At 45.4% G+C, this 21,386-nt stretch overlaps 1 protein-coding gene across 1 annotated transcript in view; it reads right to left on the minus strand.

The window, feature by feature from the left end:
* Window positions 1-21,386, minus strand: part of LOC110525279 (adhesion G protein-coupled receptor V1) — a 255,023-nt gene that overhangs the window by 185,922 nt on the left and 47,715 nt on the right. The window contains exons 9-25 of the mRNA XM_036979421.2: window positions 20,339-20,668; window positions 15,661-15,837; window positions 14,943-15,166; window positions 12,422-12,548; window positions 11,916-12,101; window positions 11,387-11,567; window positions 11,004-11,167; window positions 10,722-10,845; window positions 10,333-10,593; window positions 9,038-9,164; window positions 7,541-7,758; window positions 6,586-7,320; window positions 3,898-4,271; window positions 2,209-2,385; window positions 1,519-1,699; window positions 892-1,085; window positions 282-411 (exon numbers count right to left, since the gene is read on the minus strand). Of these exons, the coding sequence (XP_036835316.2) occupies window positions 282-411; window positions 892-1,085; window positions 1,519-1,699; window positions 2,209-2,385; window positions 3,898-4,271; window positions 6,586-7,320; window positions 7,541-7,758; window positions 9,038-9,164; window positions 10,333-10,593; window positions 10,722-10,845; window positions 11,004-11,167; window positions 11,387-11,567; window positions 11,916-12,101; window positions 12,422-12,548; window positions 14,943-15,166; window positions 15,661-15,837; window positions 20,339-20,668 (3,910 nt within the window). The remainder of the gene's footprint in view (window positions 1-281; window positions 412-891; window positions 1,086-1,518; window positions 1,700-2,208; window positions 2,386-3,897; window positions 4,272-6,585; window positions 7,321-7,540; window positions 7,759-9,037; window positions 9,165-10,332; window positions 10,594-10,721; window positions 10,846-11,003; window positions 11,168-11,386; window positions 11,568-11,915; window positions 12,102-12,421; window positions 12,549-14,942; window positions 15,167-15,660; window positions 15,838-20,338; window positions 20,669-21,386) is intronic.

The raw sequence follows: 21,386 nt of genomic DNA on the forward strand, positions 1-21,386 counted from the left end.
GGAGCACACCAGAGTAGTGGGGATCATTGGGGAGTACAGCACACAGGAGCACACGGAAACACACGGGAGCACACAAAGTTGCAGAACACAGGCAAAGGATCAGTTAGAGCAGGATTTCAGGGGTGGGACACACTGACAGATATGATTACAGGATAGGAAGGTGGACTATTTACAATGATCAGAAACAAGAGAAGAGGTGGTAAGAAGATCATCACCAATTGGACAATCAATCAATCAATCAATCAATCAATCAATCAATCAATCAATGGTATCTGTTTTACCTCCTCCGTCAGGGTTGTAGAGCTCCACTCTGAACACCTTGTCCAACTCAGGGACGGGGTTGTCTATGACGATCACACTGATGTACTTGAAGCGTTCTCCTGGCAAGAAGTCTAGCATGCCGTCTGAGTCCTGTATGGGCCATGGAACAAGTGCAGGTAGAGTAGGTAGGGAACAAGGGGTTAGCTTGGGGAGTTAGCACAAGCTCACTATCAAACAGCCATCAAAGGAGTTAGTCTAGTGACAACCTATCAAACAGCCATCAAAGGAGTTAGTCTAGTGACAACCAATCAAACAGCCATCAAAGGAGTTAGTCTAGTGACAACCAATCAAACAGCCATCAAAGGAGTTAGTCTAGTGACTCAAACATTATGTAGGGTATGCCTTATTATTCTCTTAATCTTTTCAAAATAAAAGCGCAGCAGATAGCCAAGTATAAGGATCGAATAGGACGTTCTTACGGGTAAAATCATATCTAAACACACATTCCTAAATCATAAATCATGTATCATTCTTGTATTAGGAGATTTTTTTTTTAAATGTGCAAGTGACCATCCATCCCTGTGTCTGTCTGAGATGCTGATCTACAGTACAAGGATGGCAGGAAATTACCTCATAGTCCTCGGGGCTGGCGGCGGTAAACGGTGAGGTCCTGTAGCCGACCATGACTCTTCCCAGGAGGCCTTGGGCCCTGGCCACCAGCAGGCGAACCTCGCCATCGTCCTCGTTGACCGTGACGTGGGCAGGCTCTGTTGCCGGGGGGATTATGCCCTCAGCCGGCAGGCTCGGCTGGAACTGGAGCAGACCTGGGAGAGAGGGAGACCAGTACTCACAACAGCTGCTCATCTAGCTTCATAGAACAATAAGCCTGGTCAGAGATGATCAGCGAGGGGATCAATACATGACATATTACTGATACATTCATAACATGGGAACATCCATAACTATGAGTGATCTAACTGTGTCTGTGACAAATGTATATCAACAGTTGATGATTGACTCGCACCAACAGCAGTTTGATACAGTGTTTTTACATTATGCCACAAACTGAACCTATTTCCAACAGATTATAAGCAAAACGTCTTGTGTTTGTCAACTATGTGTTTTTACAGATATCTGCAGTTCTTGATTCATGTACTCTGGATGAGAATTGGCATTAGGCAGTATGATGTGAAAATCAGTTTGAGGTTCTTCTGGGGTGGCACAGGGGTGTGTGTGTTTGTGTGTCTCTCCCTGCACCATAGGGATGGTCGCTGGCCATGACGGTGACCCTGGTAGCTGAGTTGTCAGGATTGATGCTGGATCCACTGGTGGGGGTGGAGCCTGGCTTCCCATCGCCTGACTCTGCTGACACCAGAGTGACCTGGAAGGACTCTGCGAACTCAGGGGTGTCATCATTCAACACCAGCAGGTTCAGGACCTGGGAGTGGCAGGGAGATGATGTCATAACACATGAGAGATAGTCAAGATTTCAATCTAAAATTAACTGCGTAGATATGTGTAGATATTCATAATGTATTTGTTTGCAGGCTTTAGTGTCTGTAGTGGATTTGTAGCTAAGCCTAATCATTATCAAGCACCGTTGACCAGAACAACATATTCCTCTCAGCCACTAGGTGGGGCTAGAAGTTACCAACACTACTGAGTGGATGAAAATAGTTTTCTGGGATGAAATATGGTCAGAAATGTAGATGAATGGTAAAACATTTCTCCTGACTTGTTTGTCTGACCTTTCAGTGTGTTTGTGTGCATGCACGTGCATGTGTGAGTGTGTGTACAGTGTGTGTGAGTGTATGTACAGTGTGTGTGAGTGTATGTACAGTGCGTGTGTGTGTGTGTGTGTGTGTGTGTGTGTGTGTGTGTGTGTGTGTGTGTGTGTGTGTGTGTGTGTGTGTGTGTGTGTGTGTGACTCTGGTTGTTCCTCCACACCTCAGAGCGCTGACCGGGAAGAAAGAGCACCGAGCCGCTGGCCTTGGTAAAGTCCTGGTGGGCCGGAGCCTGGCTGTCTGAGTGAAGCTGAGTGACCGTGTAGTTCACATAGACGTGGTCCAGAACCCCACGCGTCCGCTCAATAACACAGGAGATGGTGGAGCCTTCCTCTGTCGTCTGGCCATAGAGGAAGGACAGAGAGGACAGGCACAGAGCCGGGTTGTTAATGATGCTCCCTAAACCAACCAGACATTGTGACATTTTAAACCATATTGTCACATCACACATCAAAATTGTAAACAAACTTTCATTTGATGACAAACTCTGACAAGATATCACAACTTGTTATCAATTCAAGACTGACACGACTCATTCCAAAAATGTACCTTTGCTCTTTCATGGACAGCCCTCCTCTAATTCCTGCAGAGTCATGATGTGATTTGCAAAGAGACACCCGATAGCCACACATGCCTCTGAGTCCCTTTGTCCCCATGCAGAATTAGAGGGACCCTTGTTCTGATGGAATGCCATCCCCTGGTCTACCACCTGTTCTGCTACTGGGACTCTACTTCCATGGGAATGCCTGGTCTATCACCTTTTGCTCTACCTGAGAGGAGCCATCAGAGATGCCATGTGTCCCGTCTCTCTAAAGGGCTGAGCGCACACTTCCTCCACCCAGGCGTGAACACTGGTTAAATATGCACGAGGACACACAAACCACTGGCTTCAATTACATGTCTTTCTAGGTAACCAAATATCCATATTCTCAGTGTACATGGCTCAAAGCTAGTCAGAGAACGTGACAATAATGTGCTGTTCTCCAGTGTGCTGTTTTTCTTACATCATTTTGCTGATGTGTCAGTCAGGTTCAGAGCTGTACGAATGACTGCCTTAGTTGGCAAGTGGGGTCTACATTTCATCTCGATAGTGTCAATAGTGTCTCGTTTATTCTGTAAAGCAGGTAAGATACTGTATGTGTGCGTGTGTGTATGTATCAGGGGTCGTGTTAACGCAGGATTCTGCGTTTTCATGCAGAAAAGGAAAGATAAAACGCAAAATAAATATATTGCTGCGTTTAAAAAAAAAACAGATCTAAAAAAATAAATGAATTCTGCTCGGCTTCAATCAGGGTTCAAACGAAATCATGACTGTAAAAGGACAAATTTTGTGCTTCAGTTGCACTTCTCCATCAGGATTAAATATCTTTGCTCTCCTCATTGGATCACCAGGCAGCCTCTGACTGATGTGTAGGCTACTTTTCTCTGGTACTTTCATCTGGTGTAGTTTTTCCTCTGGTAGCAGGTTAAAATGCAAGATTAACTTCAAGCAAAACATCAGGAAATGTAGCTGGCTACATTCTTTCTATGATAAATATTAGAAATGTGATGGCCATGCATAGTTTTTGCGAAAAAATACCTTAATTTTTCATTGTAAGTTAATGTACTTGTGAGCTAATGTAAGTTAATGCATGGGTGGCTGCCAGCCAAATAGCATTATACTTTCTGCCGAATGTGTTGCACTAATGTATTTTGTGTGAAGAAAAACTAGTTGCTCGCCCCTGATCACTCTATTGAAGAAAAAATGAAAGTGAAATGGTTCAAAACATAGATTTTTTATGTTCTGCGTTTTGAAAATGCAGATTTCTGAAAGCTAATGCGACCCGTGTGTGTGTGTGTGTGTGTGTCTTACGTCTGGTATGCAGGTGCCGGTGAAGCCAAAGAAGCCGTTGGCGTTGTCACTCTTCATCACCCGTAGGGTGGCGGTGGGGCGGGGGAGGGGGAGGCGCGCCCCCCCGTGGGCCGCCACCAGCTGCAAGTAGAACACCTCCTCCCCCTCCTCCTCCTTGTCGTCCCGCACCTTCACCACAAAGGCCTTCTGCCTCTCGTCCTGCCTGTACTGCAGGTAGCCAGAGATGTTCCTCAGGTCCGTCTTGGCGGGCTGCGCGTGGAGCTCGTGGATCTCTGAGCGGTTCAGTCTGCTGTGGTAGAGACGCAGATCCTGCAGGAGGCCCGTGTAACGCTCCTCTCCGTAGGGGTCCGAGCCGATCCGCACAGGAGCTAAACCTGCAACACACACAGGAGGTAGAAGAATACACTCAGAAAAACATCAAGCAGTAGGTGATCATGCTGCTGTCAAAAAAAAATGCTTTTTGTATTCAGAGAATCTGACAAGCATGTATTGTACAGTGTATCCATTCCAGAATGATTAATTAATGCTACAGTGCCCCCCACCTCACCACACACACACACACACACACACACAGACCACCAGCGAGCATTGCAACAGCAAAAAAAATACAAATAGAGGAAGCTCTCCACGGTGACCACGGACAAAGCCCTCAGAGAAAGCTCTCAGAAAAAGCAGTAGAACACTGTTTGGATTGACAGTATGGGACGTGTCTGTTGTTTACATGTATATCCATTTGATTGAAGGGGGGGGGCTACAGAAAGCACATTGTCTTCAGTTATTGGGGGAGAACGAAAACTGCAGCCTGCTTTCATCTGCCTGTAACAATGTCCAATGTAACAATGGTGGCTAAGTGCTCGCTCAAGCATTGCTGAGTCTCTGTAAGTCCAAACAATAGGAGAGGAGGAATGGGAAAGGAGGAATGGGAGAGGAGGAATGGGAGAGTTGTAATGGGAGAGGAGGAATGGGAGAGGAGGAATGGGAGTGGAGGAATGGGAGTGGAGGAATGGGAGCGGAGGAATGGGAGCGGAGGAATGGGAGAGGAGGAATGGGAGAGGAGGAATGGGAGAGGAGGGATGGGAGCTGAGTAATGGGAGAGGAGGAATGGGAGCTGAGTAATGGGAGAGGAGGAATGGGAGAGGAGGAAGGAGAGAGGAGGAATGGGAGAGGAGGAATGGGAGAGGAGGAAGGAGAGAGGAGTAATGGGAGAGGAGGAATGGGAGCGGAGGAATGGGAGTGGAGGAATGGGAGTGGAGGAAGGAGAGAGGAGGTATGGGAGAGGAGGAAGGAGAGAGGAGTAATGGGAGAGGAGGAATGGGAGCGGAGGCATGGGAGCAGAGGAATGGGAGAGGAGGAATGGGAGAGTAGGAATGGGAGAGGTGGAATGGGAGAGGAGGAATGGGAGCGGAGGAATGGGAGTGGAGGAATGGGAGTGGAGGAAGAAGAGAGGAGGTATGGGAGAGGAGGAATGGGAGAGGAGGAAGGAGAGAGGAGTAATGGGAGAGGAGGAATGGGAGAGGAGGAATGGGAGAGGAGGAATGGGAGCTGAGTAATGGGAGAGGAGGAATGGGAGCTGAGTAATGGGAGAGGAGGAATGGGAGCTGAGTAATGGGAGAGGAGGAAGGAGAGAGGAGTAATGGGAGAGGAGAAATGGGAGAGGAGGAATGGGAGCGGAGGAATGGGAGCAGAGGAATGGGAGAGGAGGAATGGGAGAGTAGGAATGGGAGAGGAGGAATGGGAGAGGAGGAAGGAGAGAGGAGTAATGGGAGAGGAGGAATGGGAGCGGAGGAATGGGAGCAGAGGAATGGGAGTGGAGGAAGGAGAGAGGAGGAATGGGAGAGGAGGAATTGGAGAGGAGGAAGGAGAGAGGAGTAATGGGAGAGGAGGAATGGGAGAGGAGGAATGGGAGAGGAGGAATGGGAGCTGAGTGATGGGAGAGGAGGAATGGGAGCAGAGGAATGGGAGCGGAGGAAGGAGAGAGGAGGAATGGGAGAGGAGGAATGGGAGAGGTGGATTGGGAGAGGAGGATTGGGAGAGGAGGAATGGGAGAGGAGGAATGGGAGAGGAGGAATGGGAGCTGAGGAATGGGAGTGGAGGAATGGGAGTGGAGGAAGGAGAGAGGAGGAATGGGAGAGGAGGAATGGGAGAGGAGGAATGCATAGTGGGTTTTTAACTAGAGCTTCCCTGACCAGACGTGGGCCAAGAGAGTGAGGAGACGAGCAGGGTCCCACAGCGCTCACTCACAGACCACCAGTGACGTCAGATTGATGAAGACATTGACATCAAAGGAGACATTTGTACAGTATGGTGAGGTCTCTGTCTGCTGAGAGTGAAGAAGCTCAGTGGAGAAGCTTCATGAAGGTTACTGTTGTCAGGGGTCTAGGTTTGGCCTATGCAACAACACAACTATAACAATCCTTTCAAACTTTTCATTTTGGACATCTTTAATTAACAGCTATACCTTTATTATCGTTAACTCAAATAATTGAACTATGCAGAATCAGATACATAACATGCCCTTTACAGGACTGAGGTGGTTGTCATAGCTACAGGAAGAGGATTGAACTCTAGCTAGTGGAGTAGAAGCCCTGTACAGTTTGTAACTCCTACAGTAAACAAGACACTCCCATAAGGTCTTAATAAGTATTAGGACTCCTGTCTTTAAGAGATAATTACATTCTTGGGACTCACCGTCAGTGATGGCCTCTCCTTTTAGACTCTTGACCCCTCCGGGCATGAGGTACCCATCCAGGAAGAACTCAATCATCCCATCACCCGCCGTGATCACCACATGGAGCCACACGTTGTCCTCCACAAACCTCTCTGCCGTGGTCCGGGCCACCTGGGTGTAGTTGGCCCCCAGGGCTGTGTAGTACAGCATCACGCTCACATGAGACTCATTAGTATGGACCTTCACCCCATAGTACAAAGTCCTGTTACTGTTACCCTTAGACACGATGAAGCCGTTGGTGTCCAGCCTGGGAATCAGCCAGACCGAGAAGGTGAAGTTAGCCAGGTTGCCAGGCCCGTCCTCTGGGCTGATGGTGCCGTAGGCCCCCTGGCGGCCCGAGAAGAGCCAGGCATCGGTGCCTGAGTGGTGCCTCCTGGAGTGGGGCCTGAGCTCCACCTCCTTGGGGAAGAAGGCGCTGAGAAGGAGGTCCTGCATAGGAGGGAGGCCGAGAGGGAAACGGTCGGATACGATCTCCCAGGCAACCCGCACATCCCCGAAGGTGCCCTGCTGCCGCAGTATGTTGAAGGAAGTGACATCAGACATGTCCAGTTCTGACAGGACGTCCTCAGCCACTTCCTGGTCCAGGTTGTCATCAGCTATGGCGAACACTCCAAAGGGGTCATCGTTGAAGGGTATCAGGACGGATGCGTTGAGGGATGTAGTAGCCAATCGGCCGCCCTCGCCAGGGTAACCACCTATGAAGTATCACCGGAAAGGAAATGGTTAATGCTTTAATGTCAACAATATGTGTAATGTGACACAGAGTAATTCAGGACTAACCCATGCCATCCCATTTCAACTGAGAGAACATGGGTAGCAATCTCAGATATTGATGTTCCAGTCAAGAAGATACTTCAGCTTTGTTTCCACATACCTCACCTGGAGCATACCTGCCTCATGCCTCACCTCCCCTACCTGAGATGTTGATGAGCCTGAGGACATAGAACTCGTTGAACTCCGGGAGCTGGTCTGAGATGGCCTGCAGGACGATGGGCTTGGTCTCCTCTCCCGTGGTGAAGGTGATGGAGCCAGAGGTGTTGATGAACTCATGACCAGGCTCCAGGGCTGTGTCATTGGCATAAAGGCGCCAGAACACCGTCACGTTGCCAAAGTGTCCCCTGGCCCTGATAACACTAGGAGATGACAGGACTGCATGAGGGACTGAGAGAGAAGAGTGCCACAGACACTACGGCCCCCAAGGACCCAAACTGACACAGTCCCGGATTCAATTATGACAGCAGTTGCTAGGATCATCAACTCAAGAAGTTTGGTTAGATCTAGTTCTGAGAGATTAACAGAAATGTCAAATTTGTAGTTTTTTTAAACAACTAATTGACTGACATCGGTTCAATTATTTGAATTCCATTTCATTTTGTTTCTCTAGAGACAAATCAGATCAAGCCCAAACTGTGCGATCTAGTGGGGAGTTGTAGTTTCCAACAGGCTAAAATATTAGACATAGTTTAGCACAAAAAATGCGGTAATTAACTACAATGACCATAATCCACTGGGCGCCAACTGTCCGGTCTGTGTGGGGCGTGCAGACACAGAGAGGAAGATGCAGAGAATGAGAGAGAGGGATAGAGAGCAGTTGCTTCGTGATGTATCTCTATCTGAAAATACATCATCTAAGTAATTGATAGTTGGTATTCAGCAGTCATAAAAGTATGCCTTATTTACTTTGAAGAACTACTAAAATAGTGATTTTTGTCAGACAGCATAGGCAGCAGCTCTATAGAGATGAGATGATGACTTGAAATGAAATAATGAAGTCATCAAATAAAATAAATGTAATATACACAATAACTTTATAATAATATAATAATATAATAATATTCAATTAAAGTGATGTGAATAAATGATGGTTGATAAGCAGTAAGGGGCAGTCACTACCATCATGGGACTTGTATTAATTGTTTAATTCTGTGTTGTTACAGCATTCAACCCACATAATGCATTTGCATTTAATGTTCTAAACTATTTTTGAAACCCGAAATCGAAAACTGTGATTTTAACAGAAACCAAACTGACCTCAAAAAACACAAATTGCTCCGCTCTAGTTAAAGCTGCTAAATGATTCCAGAGGCTGGGTAAGCATCAAGGACAGGTGTATGATGTATTAAGGCTGGGTAAGCATCAAGGACAGGTGTATGATGTATTAAGGCTGGGTAAGCATCAAGGACAGGTGTATGATGTATTAAGGCTGGGTAAGCATCACGGACAGGTGTATGATGTATTAAGGCTGGGTAAGCATCAAGGACAGGTGTATGATGTATTAAGGCTGGGTAAGCATCACGGACAGGTGTATGATGTATTAAGGCTGGGTAAGCATCAAGGACAGGTGTATGATGTATTAAGGCTGGGTAAGCATCACGGACAGGTGTATGATGTATTAAAGCTGGGCTTCCTTACTAGAAGTTGTTGGTCTTGCCCTCTTTCACAGGCCTCTCTGTCGATTCCAGGGAGAATATTCCGTTGGCCTCATCATTGGCCTCAATCACCACTGTTGCTGTGTCACCCCCATACACAACAGCATCACCTGTACCCCCCCCCCCCCCCACACACACACACACACACACACACACACACACACACACACACACACAGGTCACAATGTGAAATTACACAGTTAGTTGCCGGGTGTCAAGGTCAGATATTTTTACTCAACCACTTTCAAACTTTCAAAGCACGCAGACACTGAATACATTTACAATGCCTGTTAAAAATATGTCCCTCTGTTTTTATTAAATAACAAATGACTGAACAAGAGAGAAACATTTAATGTCCTTCAAGTCAGTCAAAATAATATGATGTTCTTGTTTGAACTTTATTTTTTATAACACGTTGGTAAAAGAAAACGACGCGAAAATGTCTTCTTTAAAATAACCTCTTTAAAGTCTGTCCTCAGCATGTGGTTCCGCTTTTTATAAGGAATACAGAGAGAGACAGAGACCAGGTTGCTTTGAAATAAGCACATTGTAATTGTCATGCTAAATATCATAACATAAAGGAAAGAGTGTTCTCATTAACATAGCACACGGTAACCACCGCAACCCAGCAGAGAGGGTCAGGGTTCTGCGTGCAGATGTCCGCCACAACAACAAAAACATAAGAGCCCTCTTATAAACTAAGGCTTGGAATGGAGCAGAGTGAGTCAACACGTATTCTCTATCAAAGTGGTCCATGTGTATACAGCCATCCAGGCAGGCCGAGTAGTGGGCTGGCTGTGTGCTGCAGCTTGCAGAGTGAGTCTGAGTTCAGTAATTAAGTTCCCCCACAGCCTTTCATCCCTGTCTGGGATTAGGAGGGCATTTCAGAGTCACCAGAGTCAATGCTAATCAACCCAGTTACTCACCAATGTACAGAAAGAACTGTCAAAGAGACTGGCTACTAAACATGGAAATACAGTCAATGCAATGAGGCTGGTTGATTCGTGCTACAGCTGCCTCCAAAATGACTTGACCCATGTAACTTTGTGCTCTTGTATTGAGAGTATAAATTAGATTGAGTAATTGAATAGAACGTAATCAAACATAAGAATGGCCAGGGGGGTTTCTTGGTCACGTGACCTGACCAGACCAGGCAACATTCTAGATTTTAGCTATTGGCTAAAACTAGGGCTCAGGGGTTTTTCCTGTTCAGATCACGAGGTCAGGAGAAATATCTTGTCTGTTTCAGTGCAAAGAAAGCGAGTCAGTCTTCCACACCTGTAGTGTTGTAGAGAATGATATAGAATGGTTCTTCGGTCTCAGGTATGTCGTCCTCCTCCACGACTACATAGATGTTCTTCATCCATTGTCCCACGCCAAACACCAGCACAGTGTTGTTACTCAGCGGGGCCAAGTCACGAGGTGACGCCTCACCATAGTCCACGCGATACATCACCGTGGCAACGAAGTCAGCCGGGCCAGCCCTCAAAACGGTCAAGTTAGCCACGCCCCCCTCCTGAAGCCTGACAACCACAGGCTCTGAAGGACAGAGAGACAAGAGTCTTATGTCACCTTATGTCAACTGACAAACTATGTCGCTTGACATAAAAACAATGTCACTTGACATATCCACTTTATGTTTTTTCACAGCTGAACTTGATCCTCACCTGCAAAGTAAATCGGGTTATCGTTTTTGTTTATGTGCAAGCTGGCGTCGAGTATGTTCCCAAGTCTTGCTCCCCCTGTCGCACTGAGGAGAGTGATGGTGAAATTCTCCATTGCCTCTGGGATCTTATGGGGAAACAAGACACTGTCACTATTGTGTAGAAAAGATACAGTACCATCCAAATCATGAAACTCTATTGACATAAATCACACAATATATTATGTCAAGGAGACCTGATTGTAGTAGTTGGTCAGATACCGTTGTGTTTGAGAGACAGCTTTACCTCATCAGGTACAGAGAAGAGGGTGAGGTTTTTCATATACTCCCCCTCAGCAAACACAATGTATCCCTGTATGGGGCTGACGTCAGCAGACATGTGGGGCTCTAGGACCCAGGACACTGACACCTTCCCGAAGTGACCCCTGTTCCTCACCACGGGATAGGCCACTGCCAAGCAGACCCACAACATAACACACTGTTCACAATACAATACACTCAATCCTATTAGTTCCTTTATCATCTCTCTACTGCATCCTCATTTTAAATAATTAAAATGACTTAAAATATGATCACAACTGTTTTCCTGTTACATTTCTTTTGTTATACTACATAGTCCTAAAGTGCTGTATAGTTGGTAGTCACTGTTCCTCCACTGCTCCATTGTACCTGAGTGAGACTGGGAGCCTTTGCTCTCGTTGATGGCCTCTGCCAGTCCAGAACGGATGAACTCGATGACCCCGAAGGGGTCGTCGTTCCTGCGCACCGTGATGTTGACCTCTCGGTGGTTGCCAAGGCGACTGGCTGGAGTGCTGTAGCTGCTGAGTACCATCGAGAATGTCTCATCCAGCTACACGCACGCACGCACACACGCACACACACACACACACATACACACACACACACACACACACACACACACAATAACAGGACTGTCTCACTGTAATCTGCCCACCGTGCTCTACACTCAAACACATACCTGTATACTGTTAACTATCGTAACAAAATCAACTGATGTTGAATTTCATCGGCAATTCAAACTGGAAACTGTAAGACCAGTGACACCCTAACAGTCAGGAAGAGGTGTCCATGCCATTCATGATGCCATACATGATGCCATACATGATGCCATACATGATGCCATTCATGATGCCATACATGATGCCATACATGATACCAGACAGCACTGTAGCTGTACCTCGGGGACCTCGTCAGGCCGTGCCACCAGTGCTACCAGCACCTCCCTCTCCCCGGGCTTGAACTCCAGGACACCTGTAGCGCCGTAGAACTCTGTGTTGCCCGAGGGTATGAGTGCGTACTGCACCAGCTGTTTGAGTAGCTGCCCCTTGGTCCGGATCACACTCAGCTCCACCGCCTCACCCTCCTACAGGGCAAAGGTCACAGAAAAAAGGGACAAACTATGGGTCAGAAGTGTTGCTGTTTTTGATGTAGGTTAGCCATTGATTTAACCATATTTAGAAAAAGTGTCAGAGTAGGAGTTCTGATCTAGGATCGGGTCCTGCCTCTTATTCATTATGATATAAAAGGCTAAACTGGTTATAGATCAGCACTTCTACTTTGAGATGCATTGGGGCCATGGTCTTTCGCAAAAATGACCTGGTTGGTCATTTCAACATGCAGTCCAGTGGATGAAACAGATGAGCATCAACAACCATGATATCTAAGTGTGTGTGTCAGACGTACGTTAATGTACCAGGGTCCTCTGGAGAAGGAGGAGAACTCAAAGACTCCACCTGGGTCGTCGTTCTCCACGATGACAATCTCTCGACGGGTGAAGCCAGGCTTCAGGATCTGGTTCTCAAGGTTAGTCCTGCAACACAGAGGGGAACTCAGTATCTAGACTACGAAGGAACTCACAGGCCTCTACAGTGCATTCGGAAAGTATTCAGACCCCTTGACTTTTTTTGTAAAAAAACAAGACTGAAATATCACATTAACATAAGTTTTCAGACCCTTTACTCAGTACTTTCTTGAAGCACCTTTGGCAGCGATTACAGCCTCGAGTCTTCTTGGGTATGACGCTACAAGTTTGGCACACCTGTTATTGGGGAGTTTCTCCCATTCTTCTCCCCAGTCTAAGGTCCAGAGCGCTCTGGAGTAGGTTTTCATTAAATATATCTCTGTACTTTTCTCCGTTCACTAGTCTCCCAGTCCCTGCCGCTGAAAAACATAATCACAGCATGATGCTGCCGCCACCATGCTTCACTGTAGGGATGGTGCCAGGTTTCCTGCAGATGTGATGCTTGGCATTCAAGCCAAAGAGTTCAATCTTGGTTTCATCAGACTAGAGAATCTTGTTTCTCGTGGTCTGAGAGTCGTATAGGTGCCTTTTGGCAAACTTGAAGCGGGCTGTCATGTGCCTTTTACTGAGGAGTGTTTTCCGTCTGGACACTCTACCATATAGGCCTGATTGGTAGAGTGCTACAGAGATGGTTGTCCTCCTGGAAGTTCTCCCATCTCCACAGAGGAACTCTGGAGCTCTGTCAGAGTGACCATCGGGTTCTTGGTCACCACCCTGACCAAGGTCCTTCTCCCCCGATTGCTCAGTTTGGCTGGGTGGCCAGCTCTAGGAAGAGTCTTGGTGGTTCCAAACTTCTTCCATTTAAGAATGATGGAGGCCACTGTGTTCTTGGGGACCTTCAATGCTGCAGTCATGTTTTGGTACCCTTCCCCAGATCTGTGCTTCAACACAATCCTGTCTTCTCGGAGCTCTACAACAATTCCTTCGACCTCATGGCTTGGTTTTTGCTCTGACATGTCTGTCAACTGTGGGACCTTATATAGACTATTGTGTGCCTTTCCAAATCATGTCCAGTCAATTGAATTTACCACAGGTGGACTCCAATCAAGAGACATCTCAAGGATGATCAATGGAAACAGGATGCATCTGAGCTCAATTTCAAGTCTCATAGCAAAGGGTCTGAATACTTATGTAAATAAGGTATTTATTTTTTTATTTTTAATATATTTGAAAAATTCGAAAAAAAACTGTTTTTGCTTTCTCATTATGGGGTATTGTGTGTATATTGATGAGGAAAAACATTTTAGAATAAGGCTGTAACGTAACAAAATGTGGAAAAGTCAAGCGGTCTGAATACTTTCCGAATGCACCGTACACCAGGGGCATGGGGTTGCAGTGTACTTTTAAAACCATCGAAGAGTGTGTGTAAAACAACAAGGAGTGACAAAATCAAAGTAGGGGACATGCACTTCAAAGTTTGCACCAGGTATTGTCATCTAGTAATTCCTTATATTGTGTCATGTTCAGTAATGACCAGAGAGGCCTGTTATTGTGACTGCTCTGAATAACATTGTCACTCAGTGGCCCCCCAAGCCTCTCTCTCACACAGCAGGAAACCTGTGTGTAAAGCATTCCAAACAAACACTTGCAGGCAACGTGCAGCATGCATACAAACACTGATCTCTTTACAGGAAGAATGGTTAAATTAGGTGCAACACAAAGAAGATCCCTCCTTACTCCCCACACCCTCTCTTCCCACAACAACCACCACAACAACCCCGTCTCCCATCAACCAAAGGTCACAGAAATCCTAAAGTGGTCCCCTTTCCCCAGAGAAAGTCCCAGTTCACAGCACACAAAGGGTCCAGACTCACTCCCCTCTCCACTTACACAAAGTACACTACAAAGCGCACAGTCTCCACTCTGCAGGATAGGGGTGGGAAGGAGGGAGAGAGAGAGACAAGGTCATGGATAACAGATGACAGGCAGGGATTGGGGTAAGGGAAAGGGGTAAGGGTAAGGGAAGGGATAGGGGTAGGGGTAAGGGTAGAGGTAGGGGTGAGTGTAGGGGAAAGGGCAAGGGTAGGGGTAGGGGAAAGGGCAAGCGTAGGGGTGAGGTAGGGGAAGGGGTAACTGTAGGGGTGAGGTAGGGGAAGGGTAAGGGATGAGCTCTCCTTAAAAGCCCATGACACCCTGGTCTCACTGCTCGCATTAGCAATTCTTAGAATAGACTATTGATTTTTTGTTAGAATTTTAAGCACATCCTTGTATTGTTCAGTAAATTAACTAGTGGCCAGTAATCTACTGAATCAAACCCCAGGTAGCATATGGCAATGGTGTGTGGTGTGTGGTACCTAAACAGAGCATAGTCAGACACAGGCACTTATGAAGTCACATTGCCACTGATTAACTGAATGAAAATATGTTGGCCAACCAAAGCTCCTCAGGGTTGCAGTGCAGTACCTGTCCAGGGTGAGGAGAAGGGTCTCGTTGACCTCTGGGATGTTGTCGGCCATGATGGTGACGTTGATGACCGCGTCACTCTGTCCAGTCAGGAACACCACTGAGCCGCTCAGGGGTTTCAGGTCGTCAGGGGTGACGTCAGCCTGGTTGTCTCCGATTGGTTGAAGGCTCCAGAATACCACAGCCTGTCCATCTGTCCCATCCCGCCGCAGGCTGAGGGTCACCTGTAACAGGAGGCAGAATATCTTAACCCTCAACCATCAGCAGTCATATTAGAGACTTGAAGAAACTGACTTATGACAAGAAGCAATAATCTTTCCATTTCAAAGACTGTAGCGTTTCAAAGACTTTAGCGTTATATGAGGGGAATTGCTGATTTTGCCCCAAAAATTGCCATCGCAGAAGCGCAAAATTGATGCAGACAGAGGGTTAGCATGTTAACTTGTGTTCCATTGATGCAGACAGAAGGTTAGCATGTTAACTTGTGTTCCATTGATGAAGACAGAGGGTTAGCATGTTAACTTGTGTTCCATTGATGCAGACAGAGGGTTAGCATGTTAACTTGTGTTCCATTGATGAAGACAGAGGGTTAGCATGTTAACTTGTGTTCCATTGATGCAGACAGAGGGTTAGCATGTTAACTTGTGTTCCATTGATGAAGACAGAGGGTTAGCATGTTAACTTGTGTGCCATTGATGCAGACAGAGGGTTAGCATACCGTGCTAGTGTTGGTGTCCTCTGGCTCATACACCACCACCGTAGTGTTACTGGTAAAGCCAATCTCCCCATTTGCGATGTCAGGGGTGACTGTGAGGGTGAGGTTGAGCGCCCCTCCGAAGCGAGGACTCACAGACGGGATCGGAGTGCTGATACTGATCAGGTCCACACGGTCCAGCTGAGAGAGAGACAACAATGATCATTAAGCACAAATCTTCATCAGAAATACATGACTCAACATTAATACCAGTATGTGACATTATGTTAGCCAAATGGAAAATGAAACAATGTTAAAAATGTCTTTAAGAAAGGAGAAAATAAAATACAGCCCCCATGACTCTCATATGGGCGGTATATAAGTAGAGGCACGTGTGAGTGAGTGTGTGTGTGTGTGTGTGTGTGTGTGTGTGCGTGTGCGTGTGTGAGTGTGAGTGTAAGTGAGAGTGGGGCGTGTGTGAGTGCGGGCGTGTGTGTGTGTGTGAGAGAGTGCGGGCGTGTGTGTGTGTGTGTGTGTGTGTGTGTGTGTGTGTGTGTGTGTGTGAGTGAGTGTGAGTGTAAGTGAGAGTGGGGCGTGTGTGTGTGAGTGCGTTGTGTGTGAGTGCGGGCGTGTGTGTGTGAGTGCGGGCGTGTGTGTGTGTGTGAGTGCGGGCGTGTGTGTGTGAGTGCGGGCGTGTGTGAGTGTGTATGTGTGGGAAAGCAGTTTGGGACCCATTGAATATGAAGGAGGTACTTCAATTTAGTGTTCGTTTTTATGTGTTGCTTGATGAGGGCTATTTGTTTGGACTGTTGGACAGATCCCCTGGCAAAGGGCCCGACCACAGTTCTCAGGTCCAAGGCACTCACACATGCAAATGAGGGACCGTGTCTCTGGACAAGCTTGACTAAACCAAGAACCAACCAACATTTCCCAGAGCTGGAGTAGCTGACAACTTTCCAATAGCATTAGCATACAGCTGTACACGTGAGCTAAGTTAATGTCTTCTCACATTTGAACAAAATGGATCTTCTAATCTACTGTATATGAAAGCTCCCATGTAAGACTTGTGTCTCTAGCTCCCTGTGACAGTGCTTCAATGATTAGATCAAACAGTGTTGCTGTCCGTGACAGCACAAAACAGCTCTATTCTTTCAAAAGACTAGTCAAATATAGTTTAGAAAGAGTTTCAACTAAAAAGACAAAAATGTCATTGATATTCAAAAACAAATCATATTTGGTCACACTTCATAAACAAATAAGATTTGAAGGTATTTGAATACATGCAAGTTATTTGAAAACAAAAACATTTATTTGATGACTGTCAAATATTTGATGAAGAACCAACAACTACAACAGTGGGATGAATTAGTCTAAATATATGATCATAAGCACATGGTTCGGAAGGCTCCTGGATAAGAATCTTAATATTGCCTATAATCTAGAATTAAATACATGAATCACCTCAACATGAGAGTAGACCACTTTTGCAGCTTCAAAATGACGAACAAATATATTAACGACCAGTTTAATGTTATATGTTACTGAGAAAACCAACAGTAACAAAATATGCCTATTACGTGTTGAAAGGAAACTAAATACCCCAAAATGACCTTCTTAAATCATCTACAGCCAAGGTCAGTGGAAAATCATGTTAGTTTGCATTCTGAGTAAACTGTCCCTTTAAAGATGGTACAGTGTGTGTTTGAAACAAGAACATTCACCCTCAGATGGACAAAGCGGTTTAAAATTGTTTTAGCATCCCAACCTTCTGTTTACAAATGGCTTTGAATTACTTTGCAGTATTTTCAGGTATCATAAAATGCCATTTTTCAACCTTTTCAGTGTTTGAAAAATATACAGTAGTTGCACCTTATTTTAACTTCTCTGTACAAAATAGCACTGGTTAAGTGGTTTGACTTGATTATGTACACCTGGGGAAATGGACATTCAGGAGAATCGACACAGAATGTTCAAATGTATATGTTTTGTGTAGATCAAAAATGACTGTCAGATAGATTGGAATAGAACAGGAGATGGTGTGTGCTCTAGTCATTCTATTTCTATCTTCAACAAGCAGTACCCCTACCTACATGTCAGTGATGTAAAGTACATAAGTAAAAATACTTTAAAGTACTACTTAAGTAGTTTTTTGTGGTATCTGTACTTTACTTTACTATTTACAGTGCCTTGCGAAAGTATTCGGCCCCCTTGAACTTTGCGACCTTTTGCCACATTTCAGGCTTCAAACATAAAGATATAAAACTGTATTTTTTGGTGAAGAATCAACAACAAGTGGGACACAATCATGAAGTGGAACGACATTTATTGGATATTTCAAACTTTTTTAACAAATCAAAAACTGAAAAATTGGGCGTGCAAAATTATTCAGCCCCTTTACTTTCAGTGCAGCAAACTCTCTCCAGAAGTTCAGTGAGGATCTCTGAATGATCCAATGTTGACCTAAATGACTAATGATGATAAATACAATCCACCTGTGTGTAATCAAGTCTCCGTATAAATGCACCTGCACTGTGATAGTCTCAGAGGTCCGTTAAAAGCGCAGAGAGCATCATGAAGAACAAGGAACACACCAGGCAGGTCCGAGATACTGTTGTGAAGAAGTTTAAAGCCGGATTTGGATACAAAAAGATTTCCCAAGCTTTAAACATCCCAAGGAGCACTATGCAAGCGATAATATTGAAATGGAAGGAGTATCAGACCACTGCAAATCTACCAAGACCTGGCCGTCCCTCTAAACTTTCAGCTCATACAAGGAGAAGACTGATCAGAGATGCAGCCAAGAGGCCCATGATCACTCTGGATGAACTGCAGAGATCTACAGCTGAGGTGGGAGACTCTGTCCATAGGACAACAATCAGTCGTATATTGCACAAATCTGGCCTTTATGGAAGAGTGGCAAGAAGAAAGCCATTTCTTAAAGATATCCATAAAACGTGTTGTTTAAAGTTTGCCACAAGCCACCTCGGAGACACACCAAACATGTGGAAGAAGGTGCTCTGGTCAGATGAAACCAAAATTGAACTTTTTGCCAACAATGCAAAACGTTATGTTTGGCGTAAAAGCAACACAGCTGAACACACCATCCCCACTGTCAAATATGGTGGTGGCAGCATCATGGTTTGGGCCTGCTTTTCTTCAGCAGGGACAGGGAAGATGGTTAAAATTGATGGGAAGATGGATGGAGCCAAATACAGGACCATTCTGGAAGAAAACCTGATGGAGTCTGCAAAAGACCTGAGACTGGGACGGAGATTTGCCTTCCAACAAGACAATGATCCAAAACATAAAGCAAAATCTACAATGGAATGGTTCAAAAATAAACATATCCAGGTGTTAGAATGGCCAAGTCAAAGTCCAGACCTGAATCCAATCGAGAATCTGTGGAAAGAACTGAAAACTGCTGTTCACAAATGCTCTCCATCCAACCTCACTGAGCTCGAGCTGTTTTGCAAGGAGGAATGGGGAAAAATTTCAGTCTCTCGATGTGCAAAACTGATAGAGACATACCCCAAGCGACTTACAGCTGTAATCGCAGCAAAAGGTGGCGCTACAAAGTATTAACTTAAAGGGGCTGAATAATTTTGCACGCCCAATTTTTCAGTTTTTGATTTGTTAAAAAAGTTTGAAATATCCAATAAATGTCGTTCCACTTCATGATTGTGTCCCACTTGTTGTTGATTCTTCACAAAAAAATACAGTTTTATATCTTCATGTTTGAAGCCTGAAATGTGGCAAAAGGTCGCAAAGTTCAAGGGGGCCGAATACTTTCGCAAGGCACTGTATATTTTTGACAACTTTATACTTTTACTTCACTACATTCCTAAAGAAAATTATGTACTTTTTACTCCATACATTTTCAATGACAGACAAAATTACTCATTAGCAGGACAGGAAAATGGTCTAATTCACACAATTGTCAAGAGAACATCACTGGTCGTCCCTACTGCAGACACTAAACACATGCTTTATGTCTGAGGGTTGCAGTGTGCCCCAGTCGATCCGTAAAATATTTAAAAAACAAGAAAATGGTGCGGTCTGGTTTGCCGAATACAAGGAATTTGAAATTATTTATACTTTTACTTTTGATACTTATTTTGATGCATATTTAAAACCAAATACTTTTAGACTTTTACTGAAGTATAATTTTACTGGGTGACTTTCACTTTTACTTGAGTCATTTTCTATTAAGGTATCTTTACTTTTACTCAAGTACGACAATTGAGTACTTTTTCCACCACTGCTACATGTACATATTACCTCAATTACCTCAACTAACCTGTACCCCCGCACATTGACTCGGTACCGGTACCCCTGTATATAGCCTCGTTATTGTTATTCTATGTGTTACTTTGAAAATATATATACTTTAGTTTATTTTGTAAATATTACAAATGCATTGGTGGGAAAGGGCTTGTGAGTAAGCATTTCATGGTGAAGGTCTAGACTAGTTGTATTCGGCGCATGTGACAAATACAATTTGATTTGATTTGAGATACAGCTTTGCCATTAGTTGAAGGCAGCCAATAGTTTCTGAAAAGTCGTCACTTCCTGACATCTGTATTCAAATATCTGTATTAATCTCCAAAGTAACTATTTGTGCCCTGACTTAAAAAAAAATGTTTCACAAAGAATAGTTAAAAGTATAGTTATCCTAGGTCTGATCTGTGACCTCTCACCCTACCTGGATAAGGAAGTGGGCTCTGTTTTGCAGGAAGGCGTCGTTGCGGATAGGCAGGGTGAGTCTGGCCTGGTCCTGGCCCTGAGAGAACAGCACGGTAGTAGAGCGGCTAGCATTCAGCACCCTGTCCCGGGCCAGCCCAGGGTCCACGGGCCCAGCAGGGATGTAGAGGGCGGTGAGGGACAGGGCCACCTCCCCCAGGGTACCCCCCTCCCGCAGAAAGCTGAGGGACAGGAAGCGGCTGTCGGGTCGACTCTGGATGGTCTGGGTCTTCTCGGGGTGGAAGAGGAACAGGCCGTACACATCATCACTGTCCTGGATGTAAAACACCATCTGTGGAAGGAGGGAGGAGAGGAAGGAGGGAAGAGAGTAAGGAGGGAGGAGAGAGGAGAGGAAGAAGAGGATAGGAAGGAGAGGAGAGAAAGGAGTGAGGAAAGGAGTGAGGAGAGGAAGGAGGGAGGAGAGGAGAGGAGAGGAGAGGAGTGAGGAAAGGAGTGAGGAGAGGAGAGGAGAGGAGAGGAGAGGAGAGGAGAGGAGAGGAAGGAGGGAGGAGAGGAAGGAGAGGAGAAAGCATCAGACTCCTTGTCATAAAAAGGAGCCCTGGGATAATTTAATTAAATGGGCTGAAATAGTTTTCATTAGCTTTTTTACTAGGACTTACTGTAGTCATTTGTCCAGGACTGTGTTGCAGCATTTAGAACTGTGTGCTAAATCATTTACAGTATATAAACTTGACATATACAGTGATTAACTACAAGAGTTTCCTTCTAATGCATACAAGCACTTCTGAATGAATTCCCTAAACACATACGGACAGCAGATACCACACGCTGAGAGTCCAATCACTGTGTGTGTGTGTGTGTGTGTGTGTGTGTGTGTGTGTGTGTGTGTGTGTGTGTGTGTGTGTGTGTGTGTGTGTGTGTGTGTGTGTGTCTGTGTGTGTGTGTGTGTGTGTGTTCTAATGTATTTAAACATAAACCAGGTTTAGATGTAGCCATTCCTTTCACACATAGCTAAGATGGGAAGCTGTGACAAAGACATTACAGTGCCA

This window comes from Oncorhynchus mykiss, chromosome 6 (assembly GCF_057628025.1).
Source record: "Oncorhynchus mykiss isolate SJ-2025 chromosome 6, ASM5762802v1, whole genome shotgun sequence".
NCBI lineage: Eukaryota > Metazoa > Chordata > Actinopteri > Salmoniformes > Salmonidae > Oncorhynchus > Oncorhynchus mykiss.